The 25,329-nt window shown below is 50.3% G+C and overlaps 1 protein-coding gene across 1 annotated transcript; it reads left to right on the forward strand.

The window, feature by feature from the left end:
- Positions 1–4,940: 4,940 nt before the first annotated feature.
- On the forward strand, positions 4,941–22,421 carry PIGR (polymeric immunoglobulin receptor). Its single transcript, XM_067028643.1, has 11 exons — positions 4,941–5,093; positions 12,227–12,322; positions 13,122–13,466; positions 14,195–14,848; positions 16,290–16,622; positions 17,195–17,518; positions 18,419–18,593; positions 18,987–19,108; positions 19,745–19,876; positions 20,000–20,058; positions 21,114–22,421. The coding sequence occupies exons 2-11, from the start codon at positions 12,280–12,282 to the stop codon at positions 21,207–21,209; spliced, it is 2,283 nt and encodes a 760-aa protein (XP_066884744.1). The 5' UTR covers positions 4,941–5,093; positions 12,227–12,279; the 3' UTR covers positions 21,210–22,421.
- The last annotated feature ends 2,908 nt before the right edge of the window (positions 22,422–25,329 follow it).

Below are 25,329 nucleotides of genomic sequence, written 5' to 3' on the forward strand. Positions count from 1 at the left end.
CCAGGGAGCCTCTGAACATAAGTCTGTGCTCAGAAACTCCCCCAAAACTTGCCTGAGCAAGCCCAGCCAACTGGACGGTTCTAGTCTGGGATTCCAGGCAGTGACCACACTAGGTTCCACGTTGCCAGACAGCAGCGCTCAGATGAGCAAAAGGGCAGTCGTCCCTATCCCATGCCCTCTCCCAAGCCTCAATGGTGAAATCAGAACAGGAAGAGCCAATGCTGTGCTCCTGCCAGTAGACGACAGCTGGGGCCAGGAAATGCTAGATCATTATTTGCTGATGGAGAGGGCAGGATATTTGCATAAATAATCCCAAACAGTCAACATCCTTAAAAAAAAAAAGATGGGGGCGGGAATGGGGCTTATTATTTAGCTTTGGTAGATCCACTGTCATGATTCTATTTTCCAGTGACTGATACTAAAATACTACATATTATTGGCTTACCAAGGAATGCTACATTTCAGGGCTGGCTGACCTGGGATTAAACATTGACTCCAGACAAGGGTTAAACATTGACTCAGCTAAAGATCCACACATGGGAGCAGAGAGCAGGCAGTAAACAGCAGTTATAGGCATTTCATCCGTCCCATCTTATCCCACTTGTCCAGCTACAGTCATGGAGACCGTCCACAGTGAGCAATGCAGAAGGGCAGTGGAGTTCTGGGGAAGGACTGGATGGCATTGACGTCCCCTTCTCCATTGGTGGCTGGGTCAGCCCCGGGTCTGGGAGCAACACGCTAGTGATGCCAATCTGAAGGGCTGGACCTGCGGAGGCGTGTGGACCTGGCCCTCTCCAGTCTTCCCTGGATCAGTTGAGGGTGCAAATGGGAGCCCTTTGCTGCCTGGGGAAACACAATTCAGAAGATTCATCTGGGGGAGTAAAGGCTTTGGGAAGTGGAGGAAAGTGCCCAATGCTGGGAGACCTTGGTTCTCAACCCATCCATGCCATCAACTCACCAGGCAAACCTGGGCAAGTCATTCCACTTCCCTGCCCTTGGTTCCTCATGGATCAGTGGGACTCTGTTCCAAAAGCCTATACTGTCCCTTTCATTTGAAGCTGGACAATAAGCACCTTTTAGATGCCAGCCACTGTCCATATTACAGTTAATCTTCATACCATAATTATGGGGTAAGTGTAATTAGCCCCATTTTATAAATGAGAATACCAAGGTCCAGAGACATTAAAAAACTTGTCAAGGGTCCCCCCGCTAGTAGGTGGCAGGACTCCTACGTAAACCCAGGGCATTCTGGGTCTGGAGCTTGGGGGCTTTCCACAAGGCTACACTGCCTGGCTGGTGTTGCTCTTTGGCAGTGGTGTGTTGGGGTGATGACTCTTCAGTTAAACCATAATAAGCTCTTGGGGAACAGGGATGCCTACCCCTGCATGTCTCAAATCTCCCTGGACCTCAAACTTGTTGTGGGCGTAATTTTGTGGTAAATTGATTGAACTGGTCATGGGCATAGTAGATGCTTGTGGTAGGCTGAAAAATGACCTCCCAAAGAATGTGCACCTCCTGATCCTTAGAATCTGTAAATGTTATCTTATTTGAGAAAAGGGTCTTTGTAGATGTAATTCAGTTCAGGTTCTTGAGATGAGGAGATCATCCTGGATTATCTGGGTGGACCCCAAATGCCATCACAAGTGTCCTTATAAGACAGGCAGAGAAACATTTGAGATACACTTTCAGAAGACAACGTGAGCATAAGGACAGAGATCGGAGTGATGCGTCTACAAGCCAAAGAATGCCAAGGAAAGCCAGCGGCCACCAGGAGCTAGAAGAGGCAAGGATCAGGTTCTTCCCCAGAGCTTCCAGAGTAAACACAGCACCCACTCCTTGATTTCAGACTTTTGGCCTCTAGAACCAAGAGATAATACATTTCAGCTGTTTTAAGCCACACATGTTGTAGTAATTTGTTACAGCAGCCACAGGCATCTAATGTGGTGCTCGATCAAAACACAGAATCCAAGAACTGGAAAAGCCTTGGAGACCATTTGGTCCAGGCCCCCCATTCAAGAGATGAAATGACTGCAGCCCTAAAGGAGGAAGTGATTTGGCAAAGGTCGCTCAGCAAGTTAGAGGCAGAGCCAGAGCCACGATACAGGCGTTCTGTCCCCAGACCAGGGCTCTGCACTTCCCCACACTGACTCATGCCGAGTCCCAGAGTCGTGAAAGCCAAATGAGAAGCCGTTCTCATTATTATATTCTTCTCATAGGATTAGTTTGAGAGGGAGGGGGAGCTTTTATGCTGATGAAGTGATGGCAGTTGGGGAGGTATAATTCTTGTTGCTATCATCACTATTGAGTTGGGTAGTTGGGCCCTCTGGCCAGTCTCTCCTGTCTCAGGACTGGGATGCAGGGGCTATGTCTTAGGGCCAGTGGGTTCCAGGTGGGGAAACCACAGTGAAAGAGGGGAAGCTGGGGGACTCTAATCACACCACTGGCGTGTGGCTGAGCCCAAAATAGGACGCAGGGTCTTGACTTTGTGGCTCTTCCCTGTGTTCTACTTCTCATTTTCTTCTTTCCCTAAACTGGATCACTAATCCAGGTGGGTCTTGGATATGTAGGGCAGGGCGGGGGTGAGTGGGGGAACGGTATGCTAAGATAGTCTTGGGGACTCCTGGGAATACAGCAGGACACGATCGAGGAACCCTCCTACCATCGCAGACTACAGGAATAGGAGGGGACATCTGAGGCCCCCAAGGCAGCATGAGAAGCAAATGTTTCATGGATGTGTTTCCCTCCCTCCCCACAGGCTTACACTCACCAAGGTTCTGTCTTAGTGCTCAGTGGGCCTCTCTTAACGCCAACTCCAGCCCAGACAACACAAGGTATCCCTGCTTTGGAGGAAATCGGTTAATGAGACTAAGAAAACAAAACCTACAAATATCTTGACAATTGAGTTCCAAAGGAGAGAGAGATAAGAAGGAAAACCTTTGAAAGGAGCTATAATCTGGCAGAACCAGGATGTTCCCCTAACTGTCCCCAAACCATCTCCATCTCCCCTCACATCCTCCCAATTCACATTGACCCTGGAACTGGGAGGAAGAACAGTTGCTGAAGGGGAAGAAAGATGGCTTAGCTATCGATGAGTCTTTGTGACTTCACACCCACCACCATTGGGCTTGGATCAGGGCTGCAGTCGGGAGAGGAGGTTGACAGTGATGGAGAGATCCAGAAGGGTTTGGAGATGCCAGAGCCAAGGGGGCCTGTGCCTTGCTTGTCCTGTATGCAACTTTGGTGGTCAGCATCTTGCCAATGTCCTTTGCAGCCCCAGTTACATGGGGACAATTGAGCACAGAAGGCTACAAGGGGTGTTGAGGAGAACGTGCCTCTGAGGCACACGATCTCCGGAAGGCATCAGAAAGATGCAGGTGAGCCACATTTGCCCTGCATACACAAGAAGGGGGAGGAGGGGCTGAGGGGGCCCGGAGGTCCTCCCCGAAGGAGCCCACATGAAGGGACAAGTAGCACACAGAGTGGACAACAGACCTCTCAGGATGGGCCAGTATAAAGACCACCAACCAGCAGGTCACATGACACCTCACTGGATGGGACTATTTCCTTCTGGTTCATAAGGCCAACATAGAACCAGGACAAAGCAAGGCCAGCGTGATGGGGCCCTCCTTCCCACTGCTTCGACAGTTACACTGGCACAAGCCGTCCCCTCACCCATGCCCACTTCCTCAGGGTTCACATCATCACCAGAGGAGAGAGGGGAGACAAAAAGGAAAGAAAATCCAGAATGAGACTGAGTTTTCAATCGGGAGTCAAGTGACTGAGATATCGTTGAATTGGACCAACTCTGCCCAGGAGTGACTAGGTAACTTTTTTCTTACATCAGTCAGATTGTGGGTTTAGGGTATAAAATTAAGCTCCATAATAGAAAACCTGGTTTCTTTTCTTGCCATCCAAACCTGTGATCGCGAGTTGATAGCCTGCTGTGACTGAGTGGTTAGCTAAAATAAGACCTGGGCTCTGACTGCCTTGTGTTTTTTCAGGACTCTATTTCCCCTTTCCTCCTTCCCCTTTTGGGGTTCAGTCTGTAGGATGCTGTAGGGAGAGCCTGGACCAGCCCTGCGCAGGTATGATGGGGCAGGATTCTGTGGGGGGGAGCATGGTGAGGGGTGGAGGAGGCACATGTGTGTTGGGGAGTGGGGTTCACTTGTGTGACTCAGGACTAAGATCATTTGGGGAACTCCTGGGAGTCGTAACTGGGTCAGGTCAGGGAGGTGCCAAGGACTAACTGAGTCAGGGACAGAAGTTTCTACCCCAGCTCTGCCTGTCAGCGTCCTCTTTGCCGAGGCGCCAAGCCCAGGTTCCAACAAGACTCCAAGGTCTGCCATTCCCGGGGGAGCTCAGAGGCAGCCAGAACCTCCAATTCCTCTAGTGATTGAGAAGGGAAGAGCACGGTCCCCGGGGTCCCGGGAGCTCTGGAGCTGGCAAAAGGGGCTCTGCAGGAGATGCGTAACAAGTGGGCTTAATCCAGGCTGAATAGCCCAGGGAGTGGGGGACATGTCGCCAGGTGAGTGGAGATATGAGTCCAAGGATGTGAGGCTATTCCTGCCACCTATACCCCTTCCAATGCATATCGATTCCACACCGTGCCCTGGGCTAGGTGTTTCACATCTAATATCTGGTTATATCCTCAACCTGTAGGTTTGGTATTAGTCTCCCTATTTTTCAGCTGCAAAGAAATGTGAAGGTGACTAGCCTAAGATCTTGCAGCTAGAAAGCAACAGAACAGGCTCTTCATGCTTGATACCCTGTCTCACCTCCTGCAGCTGTAAAGATGGAGTATTCCCAAGTAACAGAGTCTCCCAAGGTCAAGGAGAAGCAAGTGGTGCCAGCCAGGAAAGTCAAAAGGAAAGGAAAGCAAGGGATCTGTGGGAGTCACGTGCCACTGGCCAGCCGCCATGCCCATGGGAGAGTGTTCCTTTAAGAGCCCAGGTGTGGGGTCAAGCACCACACACAGTTTCAGTTTTGGCAGCAGTATCCAGTGTCCTGCCAAAGGCTTCTAGAAAGGCAAGGGTTGCGGACTGGTCAGCAGGCTGTGCCCAAGAAGCTGACAGGATAGAAGGAAGTGGCTAAAAGTAAGTGTGGCTGCTCCGGGATCCCCAAAGGGATGCCATCTGGGAAGGACCCGGGATGGTGACTCAGGCAGTGCCCTCTGTGTGCATGACGCCCAGCTTACAGAGAGTGGGGTGAGGAGAACGTGGTCGCTGCTTATGTGCCCGAGCATGTTGTGGGAGAGTAGACAGCACATCCCGGAGAGCTGAGTAAGGGCTCATGGGTGAAAGCTCAGCAGGTGGGAAGAAGGGATGTCTTGGGTCAGCACACGTAGTTCTGCTCTAAGTTTGGTCTCTGAATTTCCTACTAACTCCTTTATAATTTAACTGTGACCTCAGGCAAGTCACCTAATCGCTCCCTCAGTCTCGGTTTCCTAATGTGTAAAATGGGGATACAAATAAGGCCAATCATTTTGGGTGGATGTGAGATTCAAATGAGAAAACGTGTGTAATTGCTTTGAAAACTCTAGAACAAAATAACAGTTGTTTGGTGTTTTGCAGTTCTGTTCAGTTATTCCAGGGCTATTGAGCAGTAGAGAGACCTGGATAGAATAAGGCACTTGCAGTGCCTGGCGTGAGGCACAAACTCTTCTAGTCCTTGAAGCTTTCCACCTCCAGCTTTCTGGTGAGGGCACAGGCAGCCCCTTTTTCCCGGCTTCGAAGAGGTTCTGAGATCTTTCCAATTCCAACCCAGCTTTGCTCTCGCAGATTCCTGCCACTTTGAGGTATAAGTGTGTATCACTGTATCATCCGCACCTGCTAAAGTGGGAAAAATGAGGTCCTTCCTGGGAAAGTGAGTAAGGCGGGCAGAGCCCCCTCCCAGGCATAGGCAGCATTCCCCAGTCCTGATGTTCCTCCCAGCTCTGCAGCCCGGAGGCCTCAGACATAGGCTTTCCCCTGGCCCATCCTGACAGCATCCCCAGGCCAGCCAGGGGACCCTCCGGCACAAGCACAGCTGCTGCGCAAGCTCCATCTCTCACCGCCCCCACTTCCCTTTTTGCAACTGCCCCAGGCCACCTAAGCTGCTGGCGCTGTTTTGCACCACAGCCTTCGCCATCACTCTCCCCCTTCACTAGGGGAATTACGGGTCCCTGAACACCTGGAGATGAGATATGCCAATTCATGGGTTAGGGTAGAAGGCAACTCTCTGGTCTGCCCAGAGCCAGCTCTGAAACTCTCCATCCATCTCTCTCCTTGGCCTTGGGTGTGGTGATGTAGCAGAAAGAGCAATGAACCAGGAGCCAGGAGAGCAGCTAGTTGTCTCTTAGCCTGTCTCTTAGCACCTCTAGATGCTGTGGCTTTATTTTACAAATAGTGTGATAGCAGCAGCTTCCAAGTAGTAAACACACTTACCCTTGGCTTTCACAGCTTCATTCCCTTCCCACCTGAAACAAACCTGGGAGGTAGGCAGGGTAGGTATCACAACCCCATTTTACAGTTGAGGAAACTAAGACTGTGAGTTAATGTGAGTGGTGTAAGTTCACCCAGCAAGTACAAATGACAGCATTTTGGGGCGGTCATTTTGATATGGTCATGGGGACATTCTGACATCACCTACAAAACACAATACCCAACTTTAAAAACAATAACATTATTCAGGCATGTGCTCAGCAGAGATCCCCTCATCTATGTCTTGCCCCTTCTTTGGATGGGCTGAAGCTGGGAGCCCAAAGTCCCTGGCATTGACACAGTGTGATGGAGTAGAAAGAAGCTTTGAAGGCAATGTGTCTGGTTTTAGGAAAGGAATGTAGCATGCCGTACACGTGGTAAGTGCTAAATAAATAGCAGCCAGAATTATTTTTCAGGAAGAAATTTCTCTGTTGGCACCTACCTCTGGGTTCAAATAGAGTCTCTTCACAGGAACTACCTTTCCTGTGAAAAGCAGAGAGGCAAGAACTGGACTAACTTCTCCTCTAAGATTGGATTTCCTGCTCCCTCCCCTCCTGACTGCTTCCTCTCAAGTCTAAGACCCTCTGCAGTACAGCATAGTGACTAAAATCTTGTACTCTTGACCCAGAATGCCTGTATTTGAATCCCATCCCAGTCACTTACCTACTGTGTAACTTTGGACAAATGTCTTACTTCTCTGGCCCTCAACTGTCTCATCTGTGAAATGCATTTGGCCATTTTATCCTACCTTCTAGGGTGGTTGTGAAGATTAAATGAGTTAACGCATGTAAAGCACTTGAAAATGACTCACTACGTGCTAGCTAGAATCATGATCCCTCACTTCTAACCTAGTCCTCTTTCAGGCCATGCTGGTCTAATCTGAGCAGCTCCCCCCAGCCTTCAAAGGACGCTCGGCAAACAGACTTCTGTTTTCTCACTCTAAGAGAGGAAAAAGAGAAGACTGTGTTGATTTTAGACAGGATATGGGCAAGGAACTATTTTTTTTTAAGCCCAGTGCCCTGCTTAGAACTTTACATATGTTGCTTCATTTAATCCTTACAGTGACTCACTATACTAGGTACAATTGTCTCCAGTTTACAGATGAGGACTTGGGGCTCAATGAGTTTAAACAGCCTGCCCCAAATCACACAACCCCCAAGTAAGAGAGACGAGAGCCAAGCTGAGGAGTCCGTGCTCTGTGCTACTCTCCAAGTGCACAGCAACCGTAAAAGTTAAGTGCGCAGACCCTCACCCTCCTGTGCTAATGAGTAATTGCAACCTCTTACAGTGGAAGAGCACTTTACACTATTCAGCATGCTTCCATATATATTAACCTGTTATTCCACTCCATAGTCCCCCATCCCACAGTAGCCCTTCAACTAGAAGAGTCAGGGACCATGATGCCCATTTTACAGATGGGAAAGTTGAGCCAGCATATTTTGCCCAAGTGGTAGAGCTCTTCTGGTAGCCTGTGACAGAGCAGGACTCTGGACCTCTGGGTTCTCTTCCATCCTCCATGCTCCTCTTCATGCTACTTTCCCTTGAGTTCCCAGAACCAAGAAGCTATTGGGCAAAGTGAGAGAAATCAGCCCTAACTTTGCCCTTCTCAGAGAGGGAATGAGGATGTAACCATTCCCAATCCAATCAGTCTTTGCTGAGCAGCTGGTCTTTGCCAGGCACTCTCTGGAGAGCAAGACCTTCTGGAGATGGGGAGATTGATCTCAGTAGGCTCTAACTTCCAGGAGCTTGCCATCTGGTAGAGTGGTGAGGTAAACACTTACACATCAGGGTGGAATGGGATGGAGTCAATAACGGGGATTCTCAGTCTTTGTCGAAAGGCCATCTGAAAATCCACAAGTCTTATTCCCAGAGCTTCATGGAGCTTGTATCCCAAATGCTTAATTTCTGCTGAAGTCTTGCATTCCGACTTTTGACAGGAGTGGAACCAGAAAGTCTTGGGTCTTTCTAGTTCATATATCCTTTGGACCCTGTGGCTGCTCTCTCTCCATCTCCCTGCCCTCTGGAGTTCCAATTCCTTTTCTCCAACACTGCCTTTACTTGGAGATTCTCCCACAATCCAGGGCTTACATAAACTTCATAACCTCTCCTGTGTTCCTTCCTGTCACTACAAGTCTGAGGCCCTTCCAGACTACACCGACTGCCCTCCCTCCCCTAGCGAGGCTGTGGTTTCCAGGCTCACTCTAGTCTGTGCTCGGCCTCTGCACCCATGGGAGAGGAGAGTGATAGTCCCACATGGACCCAGTCAGTGCCTCTCCTGGCCATCCAGTCCAGGCCAAGGAAAGCTCCTTCCCCAGCCAGACCAGCCACTCCCTGTTCCTCTGAGCCCCAAGCTTCCTGTTCCCCCAAGTTCACACTCACAGGAAGTCAGAAACTGCCAACTTGGCTTCAAGTCCCCTCAGTGCCTGCTTCTGTTCCCTCTCAAGCCCCGGGGACTGTGAGAGCTTCAGCTGACCCTCTGCTGTGTACCAAACAGGTGAAGAACCCAGAGTGGCTGAGGGCCTGTGTTCACCAGCAGCCAAGCCAGGACCTGGTCCAGGCGAAACTTCTCCCTCTGAAAAAGGAGAAAAACCTAAGATTAGATGGACAAAGATTTGACTCCAAGCCATGAGAGCTGAAGACCAACCACTCTAACTTCAGGGGAGCTAGCTAGATTAATTCTATGAGGAGATAGACTCTATTATTCAGCAGGGCCTACACCCTGCCCCAACCCACAATTGTGTAGATGTACATTATGAATATATCAGGGTCAGTAACTTGGTAAGATGAGAATGATTTAGAATATCCCAGCCTGACTAGTGAAAATACGGCTCCTTTTTTAAGAGCCAGAAAATGTGCCCTCATGCATGATATACTAGCCCATGTAGATCCCGAAAAAACAGGCTCCTCTGAGCATCCAAGTAGTGATAATAGGGTAGCGATTCGATCCCACTCTGCTGTGGAGTCTTGGGGCCAAGAATCTCTCTAACCCTTAGATTTCCCATCTGCACATGAAGATATTATTTACCCCTTGGGTGGCTGAGATGATGGATGAAGTCATATAAGAAAAGAAGGTAGCAAAGCATGTGGTGCATACTAGGTGCCCAATAAATATTATGCTCTTTCTTTCCTTCCTAAAGCAAATCCTTTGACTCCAGCCCCAGCTACCATGGAACTGGGGCCTCCCTGAGACCTGAATCTCCCAGGTTTGGGAGAAAGTCTGGTTTTGAGAGGAAGGGATTTCTAATGATTCGCAAAGCCCAGGGTCCTTTCAGCTGCGAACAGAGAAATTGTGTTTCACGTTTAGCTTTGAGCAAAGATTTCCTGCTCTTGAGAGCATGGGGGTGCCGGAAGAGTCCAGTATCTCTGGGGACTGGACTGTGTGTTTCCTCACCAAGGTCAACTTCTACCAGATTTGCCCTCCCCCTGCGCATACATGGTGATCTCATCCTTGGTGTGAGGTTATGCAAAGGGTAATGGGTACGTGTGTGCATCCTCCCCCCACATGGACCTTCACAGCCATCCAAGCATGTCACAGATGAGAGAAGCCTGGGCTGGCAGTCGGGACCCCCGCTTTGGAAAATCTGGTATCTGACTCTATGTAACCCAAGGCAAATTGCTTTTACCAATCCAGAGGAGGGGCTGCATCCCCCAGCTCAGCCTATGGGAAGACCAACTCCAGTCTCACAGAAATATTAGGAAGCTTGCTGATGTCAGGTGAGAACAGAGACCAGAACCAGAGAGCTGCTATTGGCTTGGGCTCCTCAAAGCATGTGGCATTGTGTTCTCCCACTGGCCACTGCATCCAAGGCCAGCGCAAATGGCAGGTGGTAGAGTTCTTGGGACTCTGCAGTGAGCCCATCCCAAGTGTTCCAGGGGAGAGAGACTTCCCAGCCCTCTGACCCCTGCTCCCACCTGGGAGTCAATCCCATGGTCACCACCGTGCCCACTCAGGTGGTCCTGCAGCCAGCGTTGCCTGAGCACATCCAGGTTGGGGTGGGCGCTGGCATTTGGCTAAGGCCCCACTCCAGAAGTTAATCATTGGCCTGGTATGAAAAGTCCAGGGCCGTTAACCAGAATCAAGAGAGCCTCGAGCTGCCACCTGACACCCATATCTGTCCCCACCTCCCCTAACCCACTCCTCTTACTCTTCTGAAGAACTGGAGAAACAGAATACCTTTATCTCCACAAGGAAATAAAAAGGTGCCTTGCTGGGAAATTCCCTCGTGGCAAAGAAATAACCAAGATAAACAGCTCTATTTCCTTTGGCTCAAGCTAGCGAAGGGCGTCTCTGGGAGCAGGAACAGGGCCAAGGCAGTAAGGGAGGCTGGGAGATGCCTCTCCAAGCTCCCTGCTGCTTAGAGCTTCCTTATCTTTATGGGTGCTGGTTACTGCCCAGCACTTGTTAACACAGTTTTCTCCTTTCACACTCTCAACGTCAAGTCCATTCCAAAGCTGAAAGCCTGTCACAGTCCGTGGGAAAGCGGGGACTCCCCTCTTCACCTCTCTCCTCCTTTAGGCTGCAGTCTGGGTCCAGAGGACAGCTGTGGTCAGGCTGGGCCCTGGGGCCCTCAACCCTCCCCAGCCCTGGGCTATGTCCACACATGTTACAAGGTCCACACGTGCTGCACCCTCTGAGTGGCCTTACCTTGGATTCTCCATCTTCGTCTGACCGACCTCAGCAACCAGGATAACAGAGGCCACCATACCTACATTTTTAACCCCAACCCCATAACTGAGTCTCTGGGAAATCGTGGGCAGATCACTCAGTATCTCAAGATCTTGATTTTCTTAACTATGAAATGGTTGTAATTATATCTGTTCTGTCTTATTTAAAGGGAATTTATAGAGCTCCAGTGAAATAGTGTAAATGACAATGCTTTGATAAGCAAAGGGGGCTCTACAAATAACAGGAATAAGCATGAGGGATAAGCATGCCACTCTATTTGAGGTGCAATACAGTGCAGTAAGAGAGGCTCAGAGCTTAGACCCTGGGGGTCAGACAAAGCAGGATTCAGGTCTTGCCCATCTCCTCCACTCCCACCCTACCTATCCCCACACTTAACCCTTGTGTGAACGCGAGGAAAGCACTTAACGTTTAAGCTTTCATTTCCTCCTACGTAAAATGTGGATAAGAATGCCCGTCTCCTCAGCAACAACAACAAAAATAGAATACCCACCTCCTAGGGGTGATATCAAGTTTAAATGAGATAATACAGGTACATTATTTAACACAGTGCCTGGAACATGGTACAAGGACCATTCATGGTGGTTATGACTGTCATCATTGCTTTAATCCTTGCTAGGCTGCCTCTATGCATCTCTACTTACTCATATGACACGCCATAAAATATGCCAGCCCCCCTCCACCTCCCAGGGATGTAGGGAGAGCAGCTGGAACAGAGAGATGGAGCCACTTCTTGGTAGTAACCAAGTATCCGGTGAGCTGGTCCTGAGCTGTAATGGATCTTGCCCAGGACCGTGACCCCCGGACAGGGATACAGAGGAAATGACACATGTGCATGTCCCTACCCTAAAGGAATTTTGCAGCTTAGTTTAGAAGATGAAAATCTACTTATACCTATTAAGGAACAAAAAAACATTGTGGATGATGGGACTTTGAACTGTAATGGGAAAGGCGGAGCCATTCATTCTTCCACAGGTTTTATGTAGGTTACTGGAGACACAAAACCAAACAGGTGTTGCAGGAACTCGGTCAACTAGTCTTCGAAGGCAAAGGCACTTCATCACCTCCTGCTATTGTCTTTCAGCAACCACGCAAGAAGGCAGCCTGGGTGGCACAGACCCACGGGAGCCACCAGCGATGTCACGCCTCTTCTTCGCCTGCCTGCTGGCCGTCTTCCCAGGTGCGTCGGCCAGGTCCCAGCCCACCCCCATCCCAGACCCAGTTCCCTGGGGGCTCTGAAATCAGGCCCATCCCCAAGGATGTCCCTTGCAAAGCTTGCACTCCCTTGAGGAGTAACCACACAGACAATGCAGAGAGGCCACACTTGAAAATGGATTGGTGAGCCAGCACTGGGAAGACTTCATAGGGGAGGCAGCAGTAAAGTTGGGCCTTGGTAGACATTCTGACAGTGTCCCTCTGGAAAAGAGGGCACTCCAGGTGACAGAAATGGCACTTCCTCGTTTGGAGGTCAGGGGTCTGGTGAAGGGTCTTCACTGGGAATAAAGGAAACAAGACCTTGACCTTGAAAGAAGCATCACTATGAGTTGCTTTGGGGTTTTGGGGAAATGACTTATCCTTGTGGCTCTTAATATTTTTATCTGGAAAAAAAAGAAAGTAATCTGTAAAGCTTTTCTGGAAATATAAGGAAATAACAGATAACAAATGAAATAATGTAGCACCCCACGAGGGTGGTTTAAAAAAATATATATATATATACACACACAAGGGATATCACTAAATAAGTTTGCGATTCCATTTTCCTTAAAATGGTTATCATTAATGAATTACGATTAAAATTTAAGGATTGTTTAATAGTTTTGCAATTTAGCAATTGCCTACCTGTAGTACATGGTAGTTAATCCACAGAAGGCACGTGTCTTGGGAGGAAACGTTCATGTCCTCGGCATGGGCTGTCTGGATCCTCTCAGCAGGCGTGACCCCCCTGCAGCCTTGGAAAGCCTCTGTCTCTGTCCCCACAGTGGTCTCCATGAAGAGTCCCATATTCGGTCCTCAGGATGTGAGCAGTGTGGAAGGCAGCTCAGTGTCCATCAAGTGCTACTATCCGGCCACCTCTGTCAACCGGCATACCCGGAAGTACTGGTGCCGGCAGGGATCCAGGGGCCGCTGCACTACCCTCATCTCCTCAGAGGGCTACGTCTCCAAGGACTATGAGGGCAGAGCCAACCTCACCAACTTCCCAGAGAGCGGCACATTTGTGATGAGCATCAGCCATCTCACTCGGAATGACTCGGGGCTCTACAAGTGTGGTCTGGGCATTAGCAGCAGAGGCCTGTCCTTTGATGTGAGCCTGGAAGTCAGTCAAGGTAAGGATCCAGGTGCCTTAGACTTCTGGGGAAAAGTGAGAGGGAATCATCCCAGGAGCAACAGGAAGGCTCTCCTGAGAGGGCAGGGGGAAGGCTATGGGTCCATCTGGAGGAAAGGACTTTGCATAATAGAACATGGAAACGAGACAGATGGGACCTACTTGGTGGTGGGGTGCTGGGGCACTTTCTCGGTCTTCAGGGCCCGGAACATTTCAGGTTTTACTAAGGCTGTAGCTTAGAGGAGCATGAGGAGGACAGCTTCTCTCATTATATTTGTTGCAGGAGGGACAAGAGGTCCATGAGCAGGGAGAGATTCATAGGGATCTTTAAATTCCTGCTATTAGAGCACCCTTCAGATCAAGACCTTGGGTTACCAGAAGGTTTCTTTTAAAATATATTTTCTAAACTGAGATCCATTAGTCCATCAAAACTCTCAGTGTAAATTAAATGATCGGTTCTTGCCCAAAGTCCACAAGATTGGATGTAATAAGTGATACAGGTGTAAGTATCAAGGCAGAATAGAGGAGGGAGAGATTAGTGCCAGCTTGGGAAGACTTCATAGGGGAGGCAGCAGTAAAGTTGGGCCTTGGTAGACATTCTGACAGTGTCCCTCTGGAAAAAAGGGCACTCCAGGTGACAGGCACACCCAGCCCTCAAGGGGAACATTGAGTAGTCCTATGTTGCAAGAAAGCAAAATCACAACTTGCCCCCCGCCCCTCATCCTGCAGTTTCTGGGCAGATAAATGGCGTCCACGTCTACACAGCAGACCTGGGCAGAACGGTGACCATCAACTGCCCTTTCAGGGCTGAGAATTCTCAGAAGAGGAAATCTTTGTGCAAGAAGACAGGCCAGAGCTGCGTGCTAGTCATCGACTCCACTGAGTATGTGAGCCCCAGCTACAGCAACAGAGTACGTCTCAGTATTCAGGGTACCAACCAATTAGTGTTTAGCGTTATCATCAACCGAATCCAGCTTAGCGATGCTGGGATGTATGTCTGCCAGGCTGGGGACGATGCCAGCGCCGACAAGAGCAACGCCGACCTCCAAGTGCTGAAGCCCGAGCCTGAGCTGATTTACGGAGACCTCAGGGGCTCGGTGACCTTTGACTGTGCCCTGGGCCCCGAGATGGCAAATGTGGCCAAATTTCTGTGCCGGCTAAAAAATGCGGAAGCTTGCAGTGTGATCATCAACACGCTGGGGAAGAAGGCTCAGGACTTTGAGGGCAGGATCCTGTTCACTCCCAAGGATAAGGGTTTCTTCAGTGTGCATATCACCGGCCTGAGGAAAGAGGATGCAGGGCTCTACCTGTGCGGAGCCCACCCTAATGGTGAGCCTCAGGAAGGCTGGCCCACCCAGGCTTGGCAACTCTTCGTCAATGAAGGTGAGACCTGAGAGGGGGAGAGGGAAGAGGTGGGCAGTCTGGCAGGGGAGAGCCTCACTCGCTCCCTGTGAATCTATTTAACCTCCATCAGTCAGCTGACAATATCCGCTCACTGACGAGCCCTGGATCAGATGTTCTGTGGGCAGCCGTACACGAGAGCCTTAAGACATAGCCTCTGCCTTGTGTGATCTCCTAACTCTTCTTCTCTGTTATCAAAGGCCTTTGACGGCCGTCCCTGGCCAATAGGAATGAGGGGAGTGAAGCTCCTGATTGAGACCAGACCTTGTAGATTGTCTGGGTTTCAGAGAACCGTTGTGAGGACATAACACAGAGTCTCCCTGACCCTCGAGCACTATGGCACCTCATCCTTCACACTCAGATGGAAGAAGTCTTGACTTACGTTGGTCGCAGAGCTTTCCCAGGAAGGCAATGCCCCGGCTTCTAAAATCTCCCCTCCAACATCTCTTAGGGTTACTTCTTATTTAGCAGGTTAAATCCCGGCTCCTTCTCACCCTGGAGCACTCCATACAGAGTTACCCTCATGAGAAACAGTGACCCAGTACTTGAAGTTCATGGTCACTGCCCTCGTGACTTTCCTGTAAGGGGCTCACATTCCCTGCACGTCATTTCTCCATCTAGCTTGGTCCTCACCACATCCCTCAACATCTTCAGTCATCCAGGGTTCTCACAGAACCTCAACTTTAGCTTCTTGGAGAGAGGCCATGCTTCTCTTGGACATGGCCCTCAGACGGGGTGCTCAACAATTAAACTTATCTGTGCTACATAGTGTATACTTTATTTATTTATTTATTTATTTATTTATTTATTTATTTATTTTGCGGTAGGCGGGCCTCTCTCTGCTGTGGCCTCTCCCGTTGTGGAGCACAGGCTCCAGACGCGCAGGCTCAGCGGCCATGGCTCACGGGCCCAGCCGCTCCGCGGCATGTGGGATCTTCCTGGACTGGGGCACGAACCCGCGTCCCCTGCATCGGCAGGCGGACTCTCAACCACTGCGCCACCAGGGAAGCCCCATAGTGTATATTTTAAATCATACTGTTCTAATACATTTTCTTAATTTGGAGACAAAACATCTGGCCATTTTGTGGGACAAGTTAATAAACAGACAAAAACTTACCTAGGGGGAGATTTTGTAAGAAGCCCAAGGAGAAAGGCTAATAGTGTCTCTGTAAACTCCTTCCATTCTCTGCTCAGAATAAGGTGGGGAAGGGAGCAAGGTTGCCAGACCAGTGGGGAAGTCTGCTGGAGGCTGAGTGAAGACTCCAGTGCTGGGCTCTGTGACATTAGGAGAATCTTTTTCACTTTCTCATGGGGGGTGAGGTGATTGGTCTAAACGTCACTCTCTATGCTGGCTAAGCCCACGGGGAAGAGGCTGCCCAGACCACACTGCATTCTTCCTTCCCATCCCTGTCTGTGCTTCTAGAGACCATGATTCCCCCAAGTCGGCCTGTGGTGAAAGGAGTGGTGGGAAGCTCCGTGACCGTGTCCTGCGCCTACAACCCGAAGGAAACAGACAGCCTGAAGTACTGGTGTCGCTGGGAAGACACTCAAGACGGCCGCTGCCCGCAGCTGGTGCAGAGCGGGGGGCTGGTCAAGGAGCAGTACGAGGGCAGGCTTGCACTGTACGAGGAGCCAGGCAATGGCACCTACACCGTCATCCTCAACCAGCTCACCACCCAGGACGCCGGCTTCTATTGGTGTTTGACCAACGGCGATACTCGCTGGAGGTCCATGGTGGAGCTCAAGATTGTGGAAGGTAATTGCTGAGCTGGGGCAAGAGGGAAGGCAGGCAGCCCCAGGTACCCCTCCAGTCAGCAGCAGCAACACCCCCCAACCACTCTGCCTCCCACCTTCCCCCACCTCCATGCTGACGGAGAGAGCCCACCTGCTCATACCCGTGTCAAGCATCCATCCCCCACCTGTTCACACCTGTAACAAACCTTTCCTGACCCACACTCTTCAAACTACCACACGTAGCACCTCCTGTGATCAAGAGCATCGGCTTCTTTTACAGTATATACGGTGTCAGCTGAGTAGAGTATGGCTGTCTTGAGTCTAGGAGAGCAGATAACAACAAGGAAAGCAAACTGAAGTCATTAGCAAGGTCTATGGTCTGCGAAAGACTAGAGGGACTCACGGTGGTCACCAATAATCTGTTACATAGGCACATAATTACAAGTGCTTTTGTGTTCAGTATAGTGTGTTTATTTACCATGCTGTCCAAAGAGGAAATAGGCTGTGGACAAAGCAACCCCTAGTCCCCCCCGTCACTTTTCTGCAGCATCACCAGCGCTGACTTCTTTGCCTATTTCTCCCTCCCTGCTCCAGGAGAACCAAGCCTCAAGGTACCCAAGAACGTCAGGGCTTGGCTGGGAGAGACCCTCAAGATTTCCTGCCACTTCCCCTGCAAATTCTACTCCTATGAGAAGTACTGGTGTAAGTGGAGCAACAGAGGCTGCAGGGCCCTGCCCAGCCGGGACGAAGGCCCCAGCCAGGCCTTTGTGAACTGCGACCAGAAGAGCCAGATCATCTCCCTGATCCTGGACTCTGTCACCAGCGAGGACGAAGGCTGGTACTGGTGCGGAGTGAAGGAGGGCCACCAATACGGAGAGACCGTGGCTGTCTATGTGGCGGTAGAGCAGAGGGTGAAGGGTGAGTCTCCGAGGGCCATGCCCACGTACCCTGGAACCTCACAGAAAGCTGCCTAAGAACATCTCCATCAGGGGTGGCCCCTAGGTTTGGCTATAAGAGGCAGGGGTGGGGGTAGATTATGCCCCCACCTGGTCAAATTTAGCCTTCCAGAAAGGGCATCCTAATAAATATACAAACTAATTAAAAATAGTGGATTTGCCTTTTAACCTCAGTTTCAAGACAAGTCCCATAGTTGCTCCTTCAGGCCACTTTGAAGCCCTTTCTATACAGAGAGATCTTCTTCTATACGTAGAAATGTCAGAATCACTGTTATATGCATCATACTCTGCCAAAGTCTGCTCAAAAGAGGGCCAGATAACCTTCATGTACAAGGTCTGATAAAGGAAATCAGGGCAATATCTTCTAATAAGTTTGCATTTCAAGCCTCTTTTTAAAATATCACATGAAATCTTGTATCCCTAATGAAGGTATTTTTAGTCCCTCCAGAAATCCGATTATGTCAGCATCCAGTTGGTCAGGCTCCCTGAGGGAACCCTAACCAAGCTATCACCAGGGGGCAGAACTATGGCTCCCAGTCCTGTAGTCAAGAGGCCCTCGGCAGGGTTTCAAAGCTGTGAAAAATCTCCCTGTCCACAAATGATGGGTCAGGCCTTATGCATAGCTGGATCTAATGACACAGAACCTTGTAGATGGAAGTGAATTTGGTATGAGTGGGACAGAGATCATCTGTGACAAGCTAGTGAAGACCATCACTCCTGTTTCTAGTGTCCTTCAAGGCCCTATCCTAACAGTCTTGAAATCTCACCCTGACCCTGGGATTCCTAATGAAGTCCTACTCCTCAGCCTCCCTAAACTCAAGGACAGAAAGAACCATAATCCAGCCCCCTCTGCTCTCTCCAGGGTCCCAAGATGCCAGTGGAGTGAATGCTGCTCCTGGTGAGGAGGCGATGGAGCCGAGGGCCAGAGAGACTGAGAACAAAGTCATTCTGGGTCCCAGCCTTTTTGCAGAGGAAAGAGCAGTGAAGGATATTGTAGTTCCAGCTGGTGGGAGTGGAGTACCCGCAGATCCCAGCAGGTGAGGAGGGATTTGAGGCTCCCCACCTGGAGAACATCCTGGAGACCAAGGACCTGAGGTTGGGCCACGAGGCCCAAGGAGGAGAGCCTGCCCCGCTTCTTGACAGTGGAGGTAGCCCTCACTGTCTCGGTTTGTGCTCTCTGCCCTTCTCCCGCGACCAGTGCGGGGTTCACCATTCAGTTCAATTTCCCGGTCCGGGGATGCAGGCATGGTCCAGTCCTCAGCTTTGTCCTGTCTAGGAGGGCTTCTTAGAAGAACAGAGCTCCGGGGGCTGTATTAGGAGGATGCAGTGGATTAACCAGGAAGGAAGAACTGGCTGGAGACAACCGGCCAGCACCTCCTGGGATCCCCAGTGCCCCTGGCAGGGACTAACCAAATGAATGCTTCCTCCAGCTCTGCAGGACAAGGTGGGAGCTCCAAAGCACTGGTCTCCATCCTGGTGCCCCTGGCCCTGGTGCTGGCTGCAGGGGCCATAGTGATTGGGGTGGTCAGAGCCCGACACAGGAAGAATGTCGGTGAGTCCTGGGGTGCTCCCTGCCCCCCACCTCCAACCCTGAGCCTCAGTCCTGGCTCAGAGGCGTTGAGGGGAGTTGCCATGATCTGTTCTCTTTTATCAGCTCAAAGGAAGGGTCCAGGAAAGTGAGATGGGGAATGATAAACCCACACATGCTCAAAACTTACAGAAAGTGCTGTGGTCCAAATGCCGTCATCTCTGCTGGAAGTCCATCTTCAATTGCTGGGGGTCTAAGTTCATAGGCGTAGCTGCTGAGAAGAGGAGGGCAGGGTGCTGTGAAACCTGGGCTTCCAGTCTGGTGTGAGGACCAGGCAGCTGTGTGAGTCGGGGTGTGCCAGTTTCATATCTCTGGTTTCCTCACGGCTCAAGACAGGGATAAGAATAACCATCTCTGAGGACAAAACAAGGTCCTGGGCATTGCAAGTCTGCAGAGTGATGAAGAAAGGTCAGCAACTGTTGAGTGTAGATTGTCTGAGAAAAGGGGCTGGGGAGGAGACTCGGGTCATTTCTATTCTGCCTTGGGTCCTAGTCAGAGACGAGCAGCAAAGAACTTGCCCCCCTTCAGCTCTCCTGTGGAGCTCCCTCGGGGATGCCCCGGCCCTCATCTCTACACCAACTCCTCTTTGCCCCCTGACAGACCGGATTTCAATCAGAAGCTACAGGACGGACATTAGCATGTCAGACTTTGAGAACTCCAGGGATTTTGGAGCCCATGACAACATGGGAGCCTCTCCAGACACTCAGGAGACAACTCTCGGAGGAAAAGACGGTACAGCCCTCACTCAAGGGAATGCCCAGTCCCTGGAGAACAAGAATTAGCCCTGACTCTGCATCTGGGATGGGAATAGGAGGCCAGGGAGGACTGATCCACCCTCCCCTCCTCTTCACACAGAGTTCGCCACCACTACCAAGGATGCTGTGGAGAAGGAAGAACCCAAGAAGGCGAAAAGGGTGAGGGCAAGGAGGGAGAAGGAGGCCTCACGTGGGTGACGAGGAAATGCAGCATGAGGGACTGCAGTTAGACATCAGGAAAAACCACCTCAGAGTGGGGCTGGTGCCAGAGTAGGGAAGGGGGTGTAAACAATATTTGGAAAGTGCATCTTTCTGGTTGTGGTGTTGACATGGCTGAGGCCCAGGCAGGAGGTAAGCTGCGTTTATAGGCTGTAAACTGGCAGGAGGGAGGGAGATGGTGATGGTGGGGGAGCAGGGGGAGTGGTTGGCAGGGGATGAGGAAGTCAAATGCATTAGAGATTCAGCCACAGGGTGGGCAGGTCAAATGTCAAACGCTGGCAACTAGGCGGGTGCTCTTCCCGGGCCATGGGACCCATAGACTCAGGTCACCACCCTCACTTGAGGGTTTGAGGGGACCAGCATTTTCCCTGGGTCTGGAAGACATTTGCTCATGGGAGGCACTGATAATCACTAGAGGTCCCTTCCCACCCCAACCAAGTGCCACATTACTTGAAATCCTGCCTGCCTTTGGGTCACATGTTACCTTCTCCTCGTACTTCCCTGATCCCAAGGCACTAACGCTTGTTACCACATCTACTCTCCCTGGAGGCAGCAGAGATCCCAGCACTGGGAACAATTAGGGGAATGAGTCAGTCCTGGAGACAGCCTTCCCCTCCAGCCTGGTGTTGTGTCTCTGAACTGGTAGAGAAAGAAAAATGTAAACCTTGTAGCTGACGCCAGCCTAGGCCACCTTGGCTGTAACCGGCGGCAGGGCTTCCGGGGACGGGCCCAGGCAACAGAGATGGTTCCACTCCATGTGTTGGAAGGAGGTAGTGAGACAGAGGGAGATATTTTTAGAAGCTGCAACTTTCCATTTCTCAAAATTAGTCCCTCTTGGTGAGCACGGTGGCTGCAATGAGAACAATGGGTCAACACAGTCTTGGGTTGTTTAGGCCAAGAAGATGGATTTAGTATACTTAGTGCATCCCCTCCCTCCAACCCCCACTCTATGAGCCAATGCTCCAAACACTGACCCCTCTCCTGTTGTCCCCTAGTCATCCAAGGAGGAAGCCGACATGGCCTTTACCACCTTCCTGCTCCAGACCAACAACATGGCCACCGCCACCCAGGACGGCCCCAGAGAAGCCTAGACAGAGGCCTGGTTGCACCCATCCCTCCGCACGTGGCAATCACGTTCCGAATCACGTTGATCCTCGGGGCCCTGAGCTCCAGGCTCCACTCCCTGCACTCACACCCCACCTAGGCTTTTCCTACCTGTCCTCAGAGGGTATGTTGGTCCCTTCTCGGTGGCATCCAAGCCTGGCTTACTTGTTCCTGTTGGGGGTGAGGTGACATGAGGCGTTCCCACCTACAGCTTATTCCTAATGAAAGAACTAAGGTGTGGAAGGAGAATTAAGATCTAAGGGGACCTTTCAGAAAGAAAAGGGACCACAGTGGGTGGGGAGACGATTTCAGAAAGCCATTCAGGGCTTCTCTGCACCCTTGTTTGGAGATGTCAGTGGGATTCTCCCTTCCACTCCATCTCCGAATCTCCCAATCCCCCACTCCCTTCCATCTTCTCTTCTTCTTTCCCTCATTAAAAATACACATTTGGATACTCACTAGATTCCAGGTGCTCTGCCAGACACCGGGACAGATAGGCCACAAACCCGGCTAGCAACCGTTCTAAAAACATCACTGAATCCCTGGAAGCCACAGCATCTCTGTGTATTTACACTCACTAAAATCCTTATCAGGTATTCTCACCTCTGCCTATATTGGGAGAAATCATAGAAGGTCTGGAGTCCTGAGGCCTTAGGGGTTATGTAACATGGGCATACATACAAGGAATCAAAAACACATCCTTACCATTTTACAGGTGAGAAAATTGAGGTCCTAAGAGGTGAAGAAGTTTGTCCAAGGGCAACAAATGAGATACACTAGTGGCAAAGCTAGGTTTCGCGTCTCCTGTCTCCATATAAGAGCCTCTGCTCTCCTGATGGAGACAGAATTCTACAGTAAGGAGGAGAGGAGGAGGAGGAGGAGAAAAATGTAAATAGAGACTGGTCTTTCACAATCCCCACCTAAGGGAAGACACCCCTTTCGCTTTTTGTCACTCACAGAGACCTAATAGTGTAAGAGAATGGTCAAACACCCATAACCCCTGTATTTGAAGAGTTCTGAGTGAAAGGGGAGAAAAGAGGGGGTTTGATGGTGCCCGGGAGGGGCTGATCTCCAAAGAGCTAAGGTTTTAAGGTCTTTTTCCCTCTAAGCTCCGTACTTCAACTAGCACCTATGAGCTGGCACTTGCTAACAAATCAAAAATGTGAGTTAATTAATAATTAAAGACAGTGATTGCCACCAAGGAGGCTCAGACTGCATTTGTCCCCCATACCATTTGTTTCCCGGGCAACCCTTTCAGAGCAGTTTGCTGTGGTCCCACTTTTAGACACTCCAGGACATGTATCTAAACCAGAGTTCCCCCCACCTCCAATGCTGGGTTGAGGGGGGCTAGGAGACAGCTTGCAAGTGGGACCAAGATTCTCTTCAATAAAAGAACACTTTGGGGTCTATACCAGTGGTCAAGATGCCAAAGCTCTGTAGTGAAAGACTATGATGGAATAAACTGAAAGCAGATATAACTAGTGCTCCTCTTAGGCGTTAAAAAAAATCTTGATACAGCATCCATGGAACACCTGACCTTAAATCTCATACCTTCCTGGGGTATCCTCCAAGATCAAGAGGCTATTAATCAAAACTCAAGTAACCAAATGAATAGACTCCCTAAATAGACTAGAGGCTAGTTAGATGATGAGTTAGGTTTTAGAATAGTTGACCCAAAGCCTCTTGAGGGACAGTGATTAGGTAAAGGACCCCCTTGTCTCCTAAGGCCATTCTTATGTTCTGCTAAACATTGCCATATCCTATAAACCCCCGTGCCACCCCTAGACTCTTCTTTAGGTTGTCAGTGTGTAGAGAGTTCTCTCTTGGAGAGAGTTCTTCCTGGCTGTCTAGCCCACCTGATATGGGATAGAACCTCTGCTTCTATCCGGGCCTTGAACATAATGCTTTCCATGCTATGTGCTTCCCCAGTCTGGTTAGCAAAGCATTGCAGGAGAACCAAAGTTACAAGGTATGTTAGAACCCATCACTGTTTTACCCTCAGGAAGCTGCTCTCTGACCCACCAAAGAGTCATGCCTGGGGCAGAAGAATTAAGATACAGCTTCTGTGTTAATGCAACAACCTACAAGCCAGTCCTGAACTTAGGCAATCTATCCCAGTCCCTAGAATCAAAGGCCAAGACATACATACTCTCTCTCTCTCTCTCTCTCTCTCTCTCTCTCTCTCTCTCTCTCTCTCTCTATATATATATATATATATATATATATATATATAATTTGTCCAAGACTTTCCCAAGACTCAGGACAGGTCATCTCTCCTAAGAACAGCAGACAGCAGAGAGGAGCTGACTATGATATGGTCTGTGAAGCTGGTCCCCAAGGTAGAGAAACAAGTAGGGTTCCCCGTCCCCAGACTTCTCTGACATAACTCTACTATGGAGCCTGTACAATAAAAATTATGAGGTCATCTCAGAAAGACTACATATCTAGACAGGGGCACACCAAGGGAGAAGATATAAAACTAAGATCAGCGGCCCCCAGCTGGACAGGAAGTTGAAGCAGGAAGGAAAGGAAGATAGTAGAGCTGTAAAATTCAAGGAGTTCTAGAAGCTTGTAAACCTCTCCTAAGGCTGATAAAGAAATGGGCAGCCAATCCACCCTCACTAGAGCCAAAAGTCTTTGTTTAAGTGTATGAAGCTGAACATTCTAAAAATCTAGGTCTTTGCGGACAAATCACATTAAAATTCATCCCAAATTTCCACATGTTTGGGTTCTAACCTTAGAACAGCAACAGGAACATGACCACATTCAGGAAAGAAATTTTACCCAAACTCCACCATTTCTTGTAGCAGAAAGTCACGACTCTGTTTACCGTAAAGGTTAACCTTCCCAAAGGCCTATTCCTGGGGAGCAGCTCTCTCTGGGGCCTGCAAGCCTTTGGTCGAAGTTCTCAGAAAGAGGGGACTGCAGGATGCCTGAGCCAGGTGCCTCTACCTGGGCGGGCTCCCCAGTGAGTCCAGGGGGCAAGGGACTCTCACGGTCTGTCTTTGGGGAGAGCAGTGCTGGGTCATAGTGAGGGCCACCTGAGGATCTCAGCCCTCTGTCTGGAAAGGTCAGGAGATGGCTTTTCAGAGCCTGGCCAAGGGGAAGGTCAAAGCAGGGTGATGCGATAACCAAGCAGAGCCATAGGACAACGTCCCCCCTGATGACAAGGGCTAGTCTCCCCGGCGCTCACACTATACTCCAGCCCTAGATAATGCCTGCCTTCTGCAACCCTCACAAGAACTTTATGAGAAATGTTCTCACCCCATCTGTAACAGAGGTAGGATAATAAAACCTCAGCTATTATGGAGAGTAGATGAATTTACCTGAAGGACTTAGCACAGTTCCTGATCTATCTGGTATTATTTATTCCCTCCACCCGCCGGTCACTGGGCTCTGAATTTTTTCCATTGGCTTATCCCTTCTGGCCAAACCTTGGCGTGACATGAGGCCACGGAGTCCCCTGCCTGTTGGGGCGCTGCAGCTCCTCGGAACTTCTCCTGGGAGTGGGAGCACCAGAGCCGTCCAGCAGCCCTGTCGGTCAGAAAGGAGAAATAGCGTGTAGATGGGCCAAAAAAAGCGAGAGAGTGGCTTCCCTGGTGGTGCAGTGGTTGAGAGTCCGCCTGCCGATGCAGGGGACGCGGGTTCGTGCCCCCGTCCGGGAAGATCCCACGTGCCGCAGAGGGGCTGGGCCCGTGAGCCATGGCCGCTGAGCCTGCGCGTCCAGAGCCTGTGCTCCGCAACGGGAGAGGCCACAGCAGTGAGGGGCCCGCGTACCGCAAAAAAAAAAAAAAAAAAGCGAGGGAGAAGAGAGTGAGGATGGCTAACTTCCCACTTGGCAATTTAGCCAGGGGTCAGCCTTTCCCTGGGGCCACACCCGCAAGACCCGGGGGCAACATCTGAAGGTAGAGACTAGACGGCCCAGATCTGTGAGCTTCAGTCCCTCAGACACCAAACATTTACTTCCTCCCTGGCCATCCTCAGATCCCTAATATTCTCTCTTAAGAGCCCAATGTGATGTTGTTAAGGGTTTTATTTGGGCCACACATGATGTGAAAATCTCTCCTACGTGCTCTTATCCCACACATCCCTGTACTACCTGGCAGA

Source organism: Kogia breviceps, chromosome 1 (genome assembly GCF_026419965.1).
Source record: "Kogia breviceps isolate mKogBre1 chromosome 1, mKogBre1 haplotype 1, whole genome shotgun sequence".
NCBI classification, from domain to species: domain Eukaryota; kingdom Metazoa; phylum Chordata; class Mammalia; order Artiodactyla; family Physeteridae; genus Kogia; species Kogia breviceps.

What these genes read in the sequence shown, in the direction of transcription:
- PIGR (XM_067028643.1), top strand. Translation starts at nt 12,280, where the DNA reads ATGTCACGCCTCTTCTTCGCCTGCCTGCTGGCCGTCTTCCCAG. An exon ending in GCAACTCTTCGTCAATGAAG is followed by an intron (nt 14,849 to 16,289) that starts GTGAGACCTGAG and finishes CTGTGCTTCTAG; the next exon opens with AGACCATGATTCCCCCAAGT. An exon ending in GGAGCTCAAGATTGTGGAAG is followed by an intron (nt 16,623 to 17,194) that starts GTAATTGCTGAG and finishes TCCCTGCTCCAG; the next exon opens with GAGAACCAAGCCTCAAGGTA.